Raw genomic sequence first — 14,206 nt, forward strand, 5'->3', positions numbered from 1 at the left:
AGAGGATATTTCAATAGACAAGTTGTACATTTCAGTAACATTTGAGTTTTTTACAATCAATATGTATTACTTTTGCTAACAGAAGAAAAGAACAAGTAAAAGAATAACAAAATGAAAAAGAATCAAATTATATGAATTTGAGACTATGTATTTTTGTAAACTACTGAGAAAAAGCTTTATAAACAGGTCAGTAGGACTTACATAAGGACACATAGGTTTTATAGGTTCATCTTGAAAGCCAACTGTAGTTGATTGGTTGTGGCTGACTGAAGCAGTACTCCCTGAAGCTAAATTGGGTTCAGCAGAAAAGATGGTGGCTTTCCAGGAAAATGGAAGTGGTAGGAATTGTGGTATTCATGCCACATAAATGCCACTCTATGACTTTATATGTGAACTACTGGGTTGATGAACTTTTTGGCCAACCCAGTATTTCCAATCCTTTATATTCCAATCCTATATATTCTTGGGAGCTGAGTGCTCCCAAGAATTCCGTACTTTTACTTGCACCACCTACCTGAGATCTCCAAATAAATGTCTAACGAGAGATCTCAAATCTAGCAACAACCAAAACAGAACTTCCGATCAGCAATGCCTTTGAAACAGATAAACTCTTCCCCTAGTTTTCTCTTTCAGTAGAGGCACCTTCATTTACTCAGTTGCTCATGTAAAAACTCTAGGAAGTATCCTTAATTTCCCCTCTTTCACTGAACCTTTCACCTAAACATTTGTATCTATGAGCAAATCTTATCAGCTCTAGGCCCAAAGCATTTTCTAACTTTACCTAGTCTTTCCACCTCCTCAATTATTAGTACCTTAGACCAAGGAACCCAGGCCTCTTATTTGTTCCACTATAATAGCTTTCTAGCTAATCTGCCTGTGTGCCCTCTTGCCCCCCCTTTAATCCTACTATCTTCACAGCAGCCAAAATCTTTTTTTTTTTTCAAAATCATTTTTAATGATACAAATCAAATAACGTCACTCCTATGGTTTCCTCCTCCACCTGAAATAAAAATCCAAACTCCTAACTCTGGCTCATTTTCCCAGGCCTATCTCTCCAACTTCATTTCAAAGCACTCTCCCCTTACTCCCTATACTTCTGCCATACCAACCTCCTTTCAGTGCTAACGTTCTTTTCACTACAGGGCTTTTACACTAGCTGTTCCTTAGGCTAGAGTGCTCTCTTAGACATTTTGACTCAAAACCCTCCCTCTTCAGAAGTCTTCCCTTATGACTAAATCTAAAGTGGTATCTCGAGGGGGCAGTCCTAAGATGGTGGAGAAACAGGACAGGAGACCACTGTCTCCTCCACAAATTCATCAAAAGATCATTTGAACGCTGAGCAACTTCCACAAAACAACTTCTGAATGCTGGTGGAGGACACCAAGCACCCAGAAAGGCAGCCCATTCTCTTCAAAAGGAGATAGGACAAAATATAAGACAAAAGGAGAGACAGAAGAGTGAGGGACTGAGACCCGTCCCGGGGAGGGAGTCGTGAAGGAGGAGAAGTTTCCAAACATCAGGAAACCCTCTCAACGGCAGGTCTGTGGGGAGTTTTGGAATCTCAGAGGGCATCATAACTAGGAGGAAAAAAAAACAGAGAATACGTGCCTAACCGCAACTCCCAGCAGAGAAGTAGCCCAGACGTTCGCATTTACCACCAGCGAGTGGGGCTGAACAGGGAGGCAGGGGCTGCATGATTAGGGTAAGGACCGGGCCTGAACACCCTGAGGACAATCTGAGGGAGCTAAGGTAAGATAGCAACCCAAATGTGAGACAGCCAGAGAGAGAGAAAAAAAAAGAGACAGAGAGAACTTTCCTGTGAAAAGCTCTAACCTAAGGCACAGCCTGACCTGCTCACAGAACAAAGGATTGAGCGAATACCAAAGAAGAGATAGCTGGCTGCAGACCAGACCATCCTCCCACCAGAGACAGAGAGGCAGCTGGGCAACAGCCAGAGCCGGAGGGCGAGGGACAATTTCAGCCCCAGAGACGGCATCGTCCACCAAACTGTGAGCAGACTCCCAGTTGCTAACCAAGTCTTCCTGGGATCCTGAAGGGTTGACCTCTGCCAGGAGGGGCGCAACCAGAGATCAGCTCCCCAGAGGAGACACATGGCACACCTGAGACGGCACTCTTGTGGTGCACCCAGGAAACTGAGCGGCCGGGATGGGGGAGGTGATTAAGAAGCACAGCCCACCTGGGACAGTGCGCTCATCAAGCACCTGGTCACCTGAGCTGCTAGGATCTGGGAAGGGCACAAAACGCACGCCCAACCAAGTCCTTGCCTTTGTGGAATACCCAAGAACCTGAACCTGAACCTGAGCAGCTTAGATCGGGAAGTGCACGAAACCCAGGGCCCACTTTGGACAGTTCCCCTGCAGAGCAACCTGGAGCCTGAGCAGTGTAGACCAGGAAGCACATACGCCGTGAGCTGGGACAAACCCAGTGTGGTCCATACACTGCGAGCACTCCGCACACATGCCAGTGATATCTGTCTGCAGTGTCCCTCCCTCCCCACAGCACAACTGAACAAGTGAGCCCAAATAAGTGACCACCTTTGCCCCATTGTGTCAGGGCGGAAATTAGACACTGAAGAGACGTGCAAACAGAGAAAGCCAAAATTAACAAAGAAGAGGGCACTACTCTGGAAGTGACAGGTGCAACAAATTAAAAGCTTGCAGTTAGCACTGACTAAGCATTGGAAGGGGCCTTATATACCTTGAGAAGAAGTATAAGCTGGAACAAGGAACTATCTGAAACTGAACTGACCCCACACTGACCTCAACAGCTCCAGAGAAATTCCTAGATATATTTTTACTATTATTATTTTTACTATTATTATTTCAATTAAAAAAATTTTTTTTTAATTTTAAGTTCTTTATTACTCCTTTAAATTTCACTTTTATAACCTACTATTACCTTGCAAAAAAAAGACCCTATTTCTAAAGCAAATTTCATATATATATTTTTTATAATTTTTGTGATTGCTTTGTATTTTCAATATTGTATTTTTCAGAGTGTAACTTCTACTCTAGATTTTTAATCTTTGTTTTTTGGTATCTGCTATCAATTTTGCACCTTTAAGAATCTAATCTTCAGTACCCATTTTTGCTTAGGGGTGTGATTACTGGCTTGATTGCTCTCTCCCCTTTTGACTCTCTCTTTTCTCCCCCAGGTCACCTCTATCTCCTCCCTCCCGTTTCTCTTCTCTGCTTAACTCTGTGAATCTCTCTGGGTGTTCCAGGCTGTGGAGAACACTTAGGGAACTGATTACTGGCTACATTGGTCTCTCCCCTTTTGACTGCACCTCTTCTCCTCCTGGTCACCTCTATCTCTCTCCTCCCTCTTCTCTTTGTGTAACTCCGTGAACCTCTCTGGGTGTTCCAGACTGTGGAGAGCACACAGGGACTTGATTACTGGCTAGACTGCTCTCTCTTTTGATTTCCCCTCTTCTCCTCCTGGTCACCTCTATCTCCCTCCTCCCTCTTCTCCTCTGTATGTAACTCTGCGAACCTCTCTGGGTATCCCTCACTGTGGAGAATCTTTTCTCCATTAACCTAGATGTTCTATCATCTGTGCTGTATGGATGGAGAAGTCTTGAGGCTACTGTAAGAATAAGACTGAAAGCCAGACGCAGGAGGCTTAAATCCAAAACTTGAGAACACCAGAAAACTTCTAACCCCAGGGAACATTAATCAACAAGAGCTCATCCCAAAGCCTCCACACCTGCACTGAAACCAAGCTCCACCCAAGAGTTAACAAGTTCCAGACTAAGACATACCATGCTAATTCTCCAGCAATGCAGGAACATATCGCTGAGCATTAAAATACAGGCTGCCCAAAGTCACAACAAACCCACAGACATCTTAAAACTCAGTACTGGACACTTCATTACACTCCAGAGAAGAGATCCAGCTCCACCCACGAGAACATCGACACAACCTTCCCTAACCAGAAAACCTTGATAAGCGACTAGTCCAACCCCACCCACAGGAAGCAACCTCCACAATAAAGAGGAACCACACACTTCCAGCATACAGAAAGGCAACCCCAAACACAGCAATCCAAACAAGATGAAAAGGCAGAGAAATATTTAGCAGGTAACTGCTGCTGCTGCTAAGTCGCTTCAGACATGTCCGACTCCGTGCAACCCCATAGACAGCAGTCCACCAGGCTCCCCCGTCCCTGGGATTCTCCAGGAAAGAACACTGGAGTGGGTTGCCATTTCCTTCTCCAATGCACGAAAGGGAAGAGTGAAAGTGAAGTCGCTCAGTCATGTCCGACTCTTAGCGACCTCATGGACTGCAGCTCACCAGGCTCCTCCATCCATGGGATTTTCCAGGCAAGAGTACTGGAGTAGGGTGCCATTGCCTTCTCCACCAGCAGGTAAAAGAACATGATAAATGCTCACCAAACCAACAAAATGAGGAATAGATAAGGAGTCTACCTGAAAAAGAATTCAGAATAATGACAGTAAAGATGATCCAAAATCTTGAAAACAAAATGGAGTTACAAATAAACAGACTAGAGACAAGAACTGAGAAGATGCAAGAAATGTTTAACAAGGACCTAGAAGAAATAAAAAAGAGTCAATCAATAATGAATAATGCAATAAGGCACCCTGGAGGGAACCAACAGAAGAATAACTGAGGAAGAAGATAGGATAAGTGAGGTGGAAGGTAGAATGGTGGAAATAAATGAAGCAGAGAGGAAAAAAGAAGAAAGAATTAAAAGAAATAAGAACAACCTTAGAGACCTCTGGGACAATGTTAAACGCCCCAACATCCGAATCATAGGAGTCCCTGAAGAAGACAAAAAGAAAGGCCATAGAAAATACTTGAGGAGATAACAGTTGAAAACTTCCCTAAAATGGGGAAGGAAATAGCCACCCAAGTCCAAGAAACCCAGAGAGTCCCAAACAGGATAAACCCAAGGCAAAACAGCCCAAGACACATGTTAATCAAATTAACAAAGATGAAACACAAAGAGCAAATATTAAAAGCAGCAAGGGAAAAGCAACAAATAACACATAAGGGGATTCCCATACAGATAACAGCTGATCTTTTAATAGAAACTCTTCAGGCCAGAAGGGAATGGCAGGACATACTTAAAATGATGAAAGAGAAAAACCTACAACCCAGATTACTGTACCCAGCAAGGATCTCACTCGGATATGAAGGAGAAATCAAAAGCTTTACAGACAAGCAAAAGCTGAGAGAATTCAGCACCACCAAACCAGCTCTTCAACAAATGCTAAACGATAATCTCTAGACAGGAAAACACAGAAAAGGTTTATAAACTCGAACCCAAAACAACAAAGTAAATGGCAACGAGATCATACTTATCAATAATTACCTTAAATGTAAATGGGTTGAATGCCCCAATCAAAAGACAAAGACTGGCTGAATGGATACAAAAATAAGACCCCTATATATGCTGTCTGCACAAGACCCACTTCAAAACAAGGGACACATACAGACTGCAAGTGAAGGGCTGTAAAAAGATATTTCATGCAAATGGAGACCAAAAGAAAGCAGAAGTAGCAATACTCATATCAGATAAAATAGACTTTAAAATAAAGGCCGTGAAAAGAGACAAAGAAGGACAGTACATAATGATCACAGGATCAATCCAAGAAGAAGATATAACAATTATAAATATATATGCACCCAACACAGGAGCACCACAATATGTAAGGCAAATGCTAACAAGTATGAAAGGGGAAATTAACAATAACACAATAATAGTGGGAGACTTTAATACCCCACTCACACCTATGGATAGATCAACCAAACAGAAAATTAGCAAGGAACACAAACTTTAAATGATACAATGGACCAATTAGACCTAATTGATATCTATACGACACTTCATCCCAAAACAATGAATTTCACCTTTTTCTCAAGTGCACATGGAACATTCTCCAGGATAGATCACATCCTGGGCCATAAATCCAGCCTTGATAAATTTGAAAAAATTGAAACTGTTTCAAGCATCTTTTCTGATCACAATCGGTAAGATTAGATGTCAATTACAGGAAAAAAACCGATGAAAAATACAAACATATGGAGGCAAAACAACATGCTTCTGAATAACCAATAAATCACAGAAGAAAACAAAAAAGAAATCAAAATATGCATAGAAACAAATAAAAATGAAAACACGACAACCAAAAACCTATGGGATTCAGTAAAAGCAGTGCTAAGGGAAAGGTTCATAGCAATACAAGCTTACCTCAAGAAACAAGAGAAAAATCAAATAAATAACTTACCTGCACCTAAAGCAACTAGAAAAAGAATGAAGAACCCCAGGGTTAGTAGAAGGAAAGAAATCATAAAAATTAGGGCAGAAATAAGTGAAAAAGAAACAAAGGAGATTATAGAAAAAATCAACAAAACTAAAAGCTGGTTCTTTGAGAACCATTAGCCAGACTCATCAAGAAAAAAAGGGAGAAGAATCAAATCAACAAAATTAGAAATGAAAATGGAGAAATCACAACAGACAACACAGAAATACAAAGGATCATAAGAGACTACTATCAGCAACTATATGCCAATAAAATGGACAACTTGGAAGAAATGGATGAATTCTTAGAAAAGTATAACCTTCAAAAACTGAGCTAGGAAGAAATAGAAAATCTCAACAGACTCATCACAAGCACGGAAACTGAAACTGTAATCAAAAATGTTCCAACAAACAAAAGCCCAGGACCAGATGGCTTCACAGTTGAATTCTACCAAAAATTTAGAGAAGAGCTAACACCTATCCTACTCAAACTCTTCCAGAAAATTGCAGAGGAAGGTAAACTGCCAAACTCATTCTGTGAGGCCACCATCACCCTAATACCAAAACCTGACAAAGATGCCACAAAAAAACCTACAGGCCAATGTCACTGATGAACATAGATGAAAAAATCCTCAACAAAATTCTAGCAAACAGAATCCAACAACATATTAAAAAGATCATACATCATGACCAAGTGGGCTTTATCCCAGGGATGTAAGGATGCTTCAATATTCACGAATCAATTAATGTGATACACTACATTAACATATTGAAAGATAAAAAGCATATGATTATCTCAATAGATGCAGAGAAAGCCTTTGACAAAATTCAACATCGATTTATGATAAAAACCCTCCAGAAAGTAGGCATAAAAGGAACATACCTCAACATAATAAAAGCTATATATGACAAACCCACAGCAAACATTATCCTCAATGGTGAAAAAGTGAAAACATTTCCCCTAAAGTCAGGAACAAGGCTAGGGTGCCCATTCTCACCACTACTATTCAACATAGTTTTGGAAGTTTTAACCATAGCAATCAGAGAAGAAAAAGGAATGAAAAGAATCCAGGTTGGAAAAGAAGAAGTAAAACTCTCACTGTTTGCAGATGACATGATCCTCTACACAGAAAACCCTAAAGACATCACCAGAAAATTACTAGAGCTAATCAATGAATATAGTAAAGTTTCAGGATATAAAATTAACACAAAGATCTCTTGCATTCCTATACACTAACAATGAGAAAACAGAAAGAGAAATTAAGGAAACAATTCCATTCACCATTGCAATGACAAAAATAAAATACTAAGGAATAAATCTACCTAAAGAAACAAAAGACTTATATATAGAAAACTATAAAACACTGATGAAAGAAATCAAAGATGACACAAATAGATGGAGAAATATACCATGTTCATGGATGGGAAAAATCAATACAGTGAAAATGAGTACACTACCCAAAGCAATCTATTGAGTCAATGCAATCCCTATTAAGCTACCAATGGTATTTTTCACAGAACTAGAACAAATAATTTCACAATTCGTATGGAAATACAAAAAGCCTCGAATAGCCAAAGTAATCTTGAGAAAGAAGAATGGAACTGGAGGAATCAACATGTCTGACTTCAGGCTCTACTACAAAGCTACAGTCATCAAGACAGTATGGTACTGGCACAAACACAGAAATATAGATCAATGGAACAAAATAGAAATCCCAGAGATAAATCCACGCACCTATGGACACCTTATCTTTGACAAAGGAGGCAAGAATATACAATGGAGAAAAGACAATCTCTTTAACAAGTGGTGCTTGGAAAACTGGTCAACCACTCAAAAAAGAATGAAACTAGAACACTTTCTAACACCATACACAAAATTAAACTCAAAATGGATTAAAGATCTAAATGTAAGACCGGAGACTATAAAACTCCTAGGTGAAAACATAGGCAAAACACTCTCTGACATAAATCACAGCAGGATCCTCTATGACCCACCTCCCAGAGTAATGGAAATAAAAGCAAAAATAAACAAATGGGACCTAATTAAACTTAAAAGCTTTTGCACAATGAAGGACACTATAAGCAAAGTGAAAAGACAGCCTTCAGAATGGAAGAAAATAGCAAACGAAGCAACTGAAAAAGAATTAATCTCAAAAATATACAAGCAGTTCATGCAGCTCAATTCCAAAAAATTAAACGACTCAATCAAAAAATGGGCCAAAGAATGAAACACATTTCTCCAAAGAAGACATATAGATGGTTGACAAACACATGAAAAGATGCTCAACATCACTCACTATCAGAGAAATACAAATCAAAACCACAATGAGGTACCATCTCACCCTGGTCAGAATGGCGCTATCAAAAAGTCTACAAACAATAAATGCTGGAGAGAGTGCGGAGAAAAGGGAACCCTCTTACACTGTTGGTAAGAATGCAAACTAGTACAGCCACTATGGAGAACAGTGTGGAGATTCCTTAAAAAACTGGAAATAGAACTGCCATAGCAATGCCACTGCTGGGCATACACCCTGTGAAAACCAGAACTGAAAGAGACACGTGTACCCCAATGTTCACTGCAGCACTGTTTACAACAGCTAGGACGTGGAAGCAACCTAGATGTCCATCAGCAGATGAATGGATAAGAAAGCTGTGGTACATGTACACAATGGAATATTACTCAGCTATTAACAAGAATGCTTTTGAATCAGTTCTAATGAGGTGGATGAAACTGGAGCCTATTATACAGAGTGAAATAAGCCAGAAAGAAAAACACCAATACAGTATATTAATGCATATATATGGAATTTAGAAAGATGGTAATGATGACCCCTATATGCGAGACAGCAAAAGAGACCCAGATGTAAAGAATAGACTTTTGGACTCTGTGGGAGAAGACAAGGGTGGGATGATTTGAGAGACAGCATTGAAACATGTATATTACCATATGTGAAATAGATCGCCAGTCCAGGTTCGATGCATGAGACAGGGCACTCAGGGCTAGTGCACTGGGATGACCCTGAGCGATGGGATGGGGAAGGAGGTGGGAGCGGGGTTCAGGATGGGGGACACATGTACACCCATGGCTGACTCATGTCAATGCATGGCAAAAACCACTACAATATTGTAAAGTAATTAGCCTCCAAAAAATAAATTAATTTACCAAAAAAAAAAAAAGTGGTATCTTAGTCACTACAACCCCATATTAACTCTCTGTACAATAACTGCTTGATATTGGTTTATTGATTGATTTGTGTCTCTCTCTTCTGCTATAATGTAATATCAAAACAGTAAGTATCTTGTCCTTTCACTACCCTGGTAAGAGGTACTTACTTAATAAATATTTGCTGAAAATAATTTGTATAGCTTTTCAATGTGTTATATTTCAACAACAACAAAAAAAGGTTCTCTTGTCTTGTGTGTGTTTATTTATTTATTTATTCATATTTCTCGTGGAACAACTGAATGGGACTAGAACTAAGTAAGAATTCCCCATTTAGGATTAGAGAAAGTCATTCTCTGAGACTGAAAAAAACACAAATTTATTTTGATTTAAATAAAAAAATGTATCAAGTTTTACCTGGCGGTGCTGACTTTACAATCATGAAAAAACAGTTTGCCCTCATGGAGCTTGCTGCTGCTGCTGCTGCTAAATCGCTTCAGTAGTGTCCAACGCTGTGCAACCCCAAAAACAGCAGCCCACCAGGCTCCTTTGTCCCTGGGATTCTCCAGGCAAGAATACTGGAGTGGGTTGCCATTTCCTGCTCCAATGCATGCAAGTGAAAAGTGAAAGTGAAGTCACCCAGTAATGTCTGACTCTTCGCGACCCCATGGACTGTAGCCTACCAGGCCCCTCCATTCATGGGATTTTCCAGGCAAGAGTACTAGAGTGGGTTGCCATGGAGCTTAAGGGAGAAAATAAGACAGGCTCTAAGTAAATGCTGTAAGAGGAGTAGCAGGTGGTGCTACAGGTTCACCTAACCCCTCCTGAGATGCAGAAAATCAGGAAAAGGCTTCTTCAAGGAAAGCCATTTAAACTGAAAGATCTATGCATTTGTGAGGGTGAATGGAAAGTGAGAAGGGCACTCAATGTAAGGGTAGTTTATTTTGCAGAGAGGAAAGATGAGAAAGCCCCAGAATCCAGAGAGTTCATAACATGTTTCCAGGGAACTGACAGTTACTTACTATGGCTGGAGAACAGATATAAATTGAGATGGGGTGAGAGAAGGACTGAAGAGAAAAATGAATCCCAACATGAAGGCCTACTAAGGAATTTACACTTGATCCTGAGGGCAAGAAAGCCATGGAAAGATTCAAAGCAAGATAATTTTTCCATGTACCATAATCTTTATTGAAGAAAGATCACTTTGGCCACAGTGCAGAAGAGAAATTAGAAGGAGACAGAAAGGCCAATCTCTTCCAAGCAACAAATGATAGAATTAGGATATAAGATTGGAGACAAAGAAAAGTTGAGATTAAGATCCAACTCTAAGAAGTATTAGAAACAACCAAGAATTATAACACAAAATAAAATGAACACTGAACATGCAAATAAAGAGGAACAGATCTAAGAAACCAAATCTATCATTAGTTAAGTTTCATAGAATATGTTATATTTAAGCTAAAGAACTTTCAAGGAAGTATAGTAAGATTCCAAAGATGAAGAAGAGAGATTTGAAGCTTTATAAAAGATTTTTACACAGCAGAGACGCTTCCTAGTACAAATAATTTAAATAAAATTTAAAAATAAGCTGCACGTTTAAAATGTATATCCTATCTTTTATGAAAAACTTAAAAATCTACATTTATGACTAATTTACAAGATTATATTTCATTGTAATTTTTTAAGTCTATTCTATTCAACTACAAGCTATAAAAATCATCATAGTCTACCCACTAACAGGTTTTTGTTATCATTACAAAGACAGCTTTACTAACAGTAAAATCATATGGATAAACTAGACAAACTGAGTCCAACCAAGACATATCTATGTAAATAAGTCAAGACTGGGAAATAAAGGCACTACTGTTCCATTTTTCTGATAAAAATTAAAATAATAAATGGACATAAATTTAAAAGACAGCAACTATCCTCTAATTCACATTAATACTTACTGAGAATTTATACACACTCACACTTTGATACAAACATTGGTACCATGACAGGCAATAGAGAGCTGAAGAGCTAAAAGACAAGATCCTTCCTCAAGAATTTATAATCTCGATAGAGAGGAGGACATAAATATACTTCAGTAAGCATTTTTATAAGACTTCTACAACAATAACATGAATTTATAAATTAAAGCTAGTTCTAGAAGAGATTTTAGTATTCTTTTACACTTGATAGTACAAAATGCAGATGTCAAAGGAATAATATTCTAACATTAATACATTTTACATTTCCAGTGCTCTACTCTACAGATGTAGTGCTGGATTAAAGACAATTACTACTGATTTGATTTACAGAAGATCAATCACTAAATACAAAAAAGAAATATCAAACCTGAGGTAACACAAAAAAAAGTAAGATGAAAAGAGAAACAATCTATGTAGAAATCTGTTGAAGACCAAAAAATCCCCAACATAATAATAATTTAGATCTATAATTTAAGTAAGATATTTATCACCTCTCATTTTAATATCTGAAAGTAACATACCAACACTTACCTTATAACTATGAGCATGGCTATCAGGATTGAACAAATAGGATCTGCTATCATCAGACCAAAATTCTGCATCATGATGGCAGAGGCAATTACACCAATACTCCCAAGTGTATCTGCTAGAATGTGTAAAAATACACCTAGAAATAAAGCATAATGAGAATCAAAATCACATTTTCTGATCAACTAAAAATGTAAATGTTTCTTAAAACTATATTCTTGGTTTTATATACTAAAAAACTAAATACCAATTTGAAAGTCAGTACGAATGCTGATTCACTGTTTAGTAAAGAAGTAATAGTACCTCTGGAAATTAAAATAATCTTTCTTTTTAAAAAATAGGAGGAGTTAAAATATTTGACTTGTAAGTTATACTTGCTCTTCATGATCCTTAATATGCTATAATATAAATGAAGAAGTGAAGAAATACATGATTTAAAAAAAAATTTTTGTGCACATTCATTTCTGGTTGAGTCCAGAAGTTAACTGATAATTTGTTAGGAGAAAACTGCATTAGGCTGAAAGAATCAGTCAAGAAAACACTGTTTATAACTACAAATATATGTACACTCAGAGCCCTCTGCTGGTAATTAAAATTATTCCCTTTTGAGACTAACATTTTCCTATGGACCATAACTCTACTAATAAACTGGTAAACTAATTATCCTGAAGGTACTGTTAACTAAAGTTACATACTAAACTCAAACCTGGTATGAAAGAAAGTAACGGTCTGAATATTTTAAAGAGGATTTAAATATATTTTTAACTTTTAATAATTAAATATTATATTGAAAGTGAAAGTGTTGATCACTTAGTCATGTCTGATGCTTTGCGACCCTATAGACCCTACAGAGCCCACCAGGCTCCTCTGTCCATGGGATTCTCCAGGCAAGAATACTGGAGTGGGTTGCCATTCCCTTCTCCAAAAATATTACAATGGCAAGATACTAATACTTCAACTGCCCACGAACCTATATGTATGAACATTTAATAACTGATACTTGACAGGAAAACAATTTAAAAAGTCAAAGAATTCAGTTTAGTATACATTATTTAAGAAAATTTTAACTAGTGAACAATTAAATAGATTAACAAGTCTCAGGATCACTTTAAGTTTTAAAAATAAAACTTAAGGAAGATACACATGGAAGTGGATGAGGGTCCCTAACCTGCAAAACTCTGAAGTGATATGATAAAGACTTTAAATCTTTATATATTCTTTAATCAATGTTCTGGAAGGATCCAAATTGAAAACAGCTCTGACCACTGAAAGGAAAAAGAATCCTTTGCTCTTGATTTTCCTTTAACTGGCAAGTCCCTGGCAACATCTTACTTGGTGACCTAAAAACCAGCTTTATTAGCAAATGTCCTTAACTAAACATGCCCTTCTTACTTTCCAGTAACCTTTTCAAGAAGAAAGTTACTAAAGAAAGAAATCTAAACTAATATGTTTAACTTATATAAAAGCCAGAAGTCATACTGAAAATGCAGCAAATAACTGAAAAATTCAGTAAACTTGGTTTTCACCTGTGAGTATCTATGTGGAAAAGTGTTAGTATCTGGCAGTTATCCTATAGGCTGCTTCAGCCACCATAAATGGACACTCAGAAAATATTAGTTAATTTTTACAACAGCTTATATAAAAGCTAATTAGGAAGGCAAATCTGACCTCCCTTTCTCAGTTTGTGATGATTTCCGTAACTAAAACTTAACTCTTATTATCAAGGCTAAATGTATAGTATACATATGCATGATTACAAGTTATTTCAACAAACGCTGCCCTAAAACAATTCTCTATATTTCACAAAAGGAAAATTAGTGACTAGAAGGCACATTTAAGCCTTCTGAAATGAGCTCCTCAGGGTGAAGCAATATAGTCCCAGGGAAAAAATAAAAAGCAAGAGCTGTATCAAAAAATTGTGGAGAAAATAAAAATAAGCACAGTAGAAATAGGATCACAAGCTAGTGAGAAAGTCGGACTGTGGTCAAAAGTTAACAAAGAGGACCTCCCTGGTTGGTGGTCCAGTGGTTAAGAAACTACCTTTCAATGCAGAGGATGTGGGCTTGATCCCTGGTCTGGAACTAAGTTCCCACATGCCTCAGGGCAACTAAGCCCACACACCTCAACTAGAGAGCCCTAGTGCCGCAAGGAAAGACCCTGCATGCCACAACTAAGACTCGATGCAGCCAAAAATAAATAAATATTTTTAAAAATTAATACAGGCAGGAAGATGGGCAGCTGGAAATTAGGAACTTTG

The 14,206-nt window shown here is 38.1% G+C and overlaps 1 protein-coding gene across 1 annotated transcript in view; it reads right to left on the minus strand.

The window, feature by feature from the left end:
* The window catches only part of SLC30A7 (solute carrier family 30 member 7), a 103,441-nt gene that overhangs the window by 52,269 nt on the left and 36,966 nt on the right, over window positions 1-14,206 (minus strand). Inside the window, exon 8 of the mRNA XM_081493139.1 lies at window positions 11,953-12,088. Coding sequence (XP_081349265.1) covers window positions 11,953-12,088 — 136 coding nt within the window. The remainder of the gene's footprint in view (window positions 1-11,952; window positions 12,089-14,206) is intronic.

Source organism: Giraffa tippelskirchi, chromosome 5 (assembly GCF_054371585.1).
Source record: "Giraffa tippelskirchi isolate mGirTip1 chromosome 5, T2T-mGirTip1v1.2.pri, whole genome shotgun sequence".
In the NCBI taxonomy this organism is placed as follows: domain Eukaryota; kingdom Metazoa; phylum Chordata; class Mammalia; order Artiodactyla; family Giraffidae; genus Giraffa; species Giraffa tippelskirchi.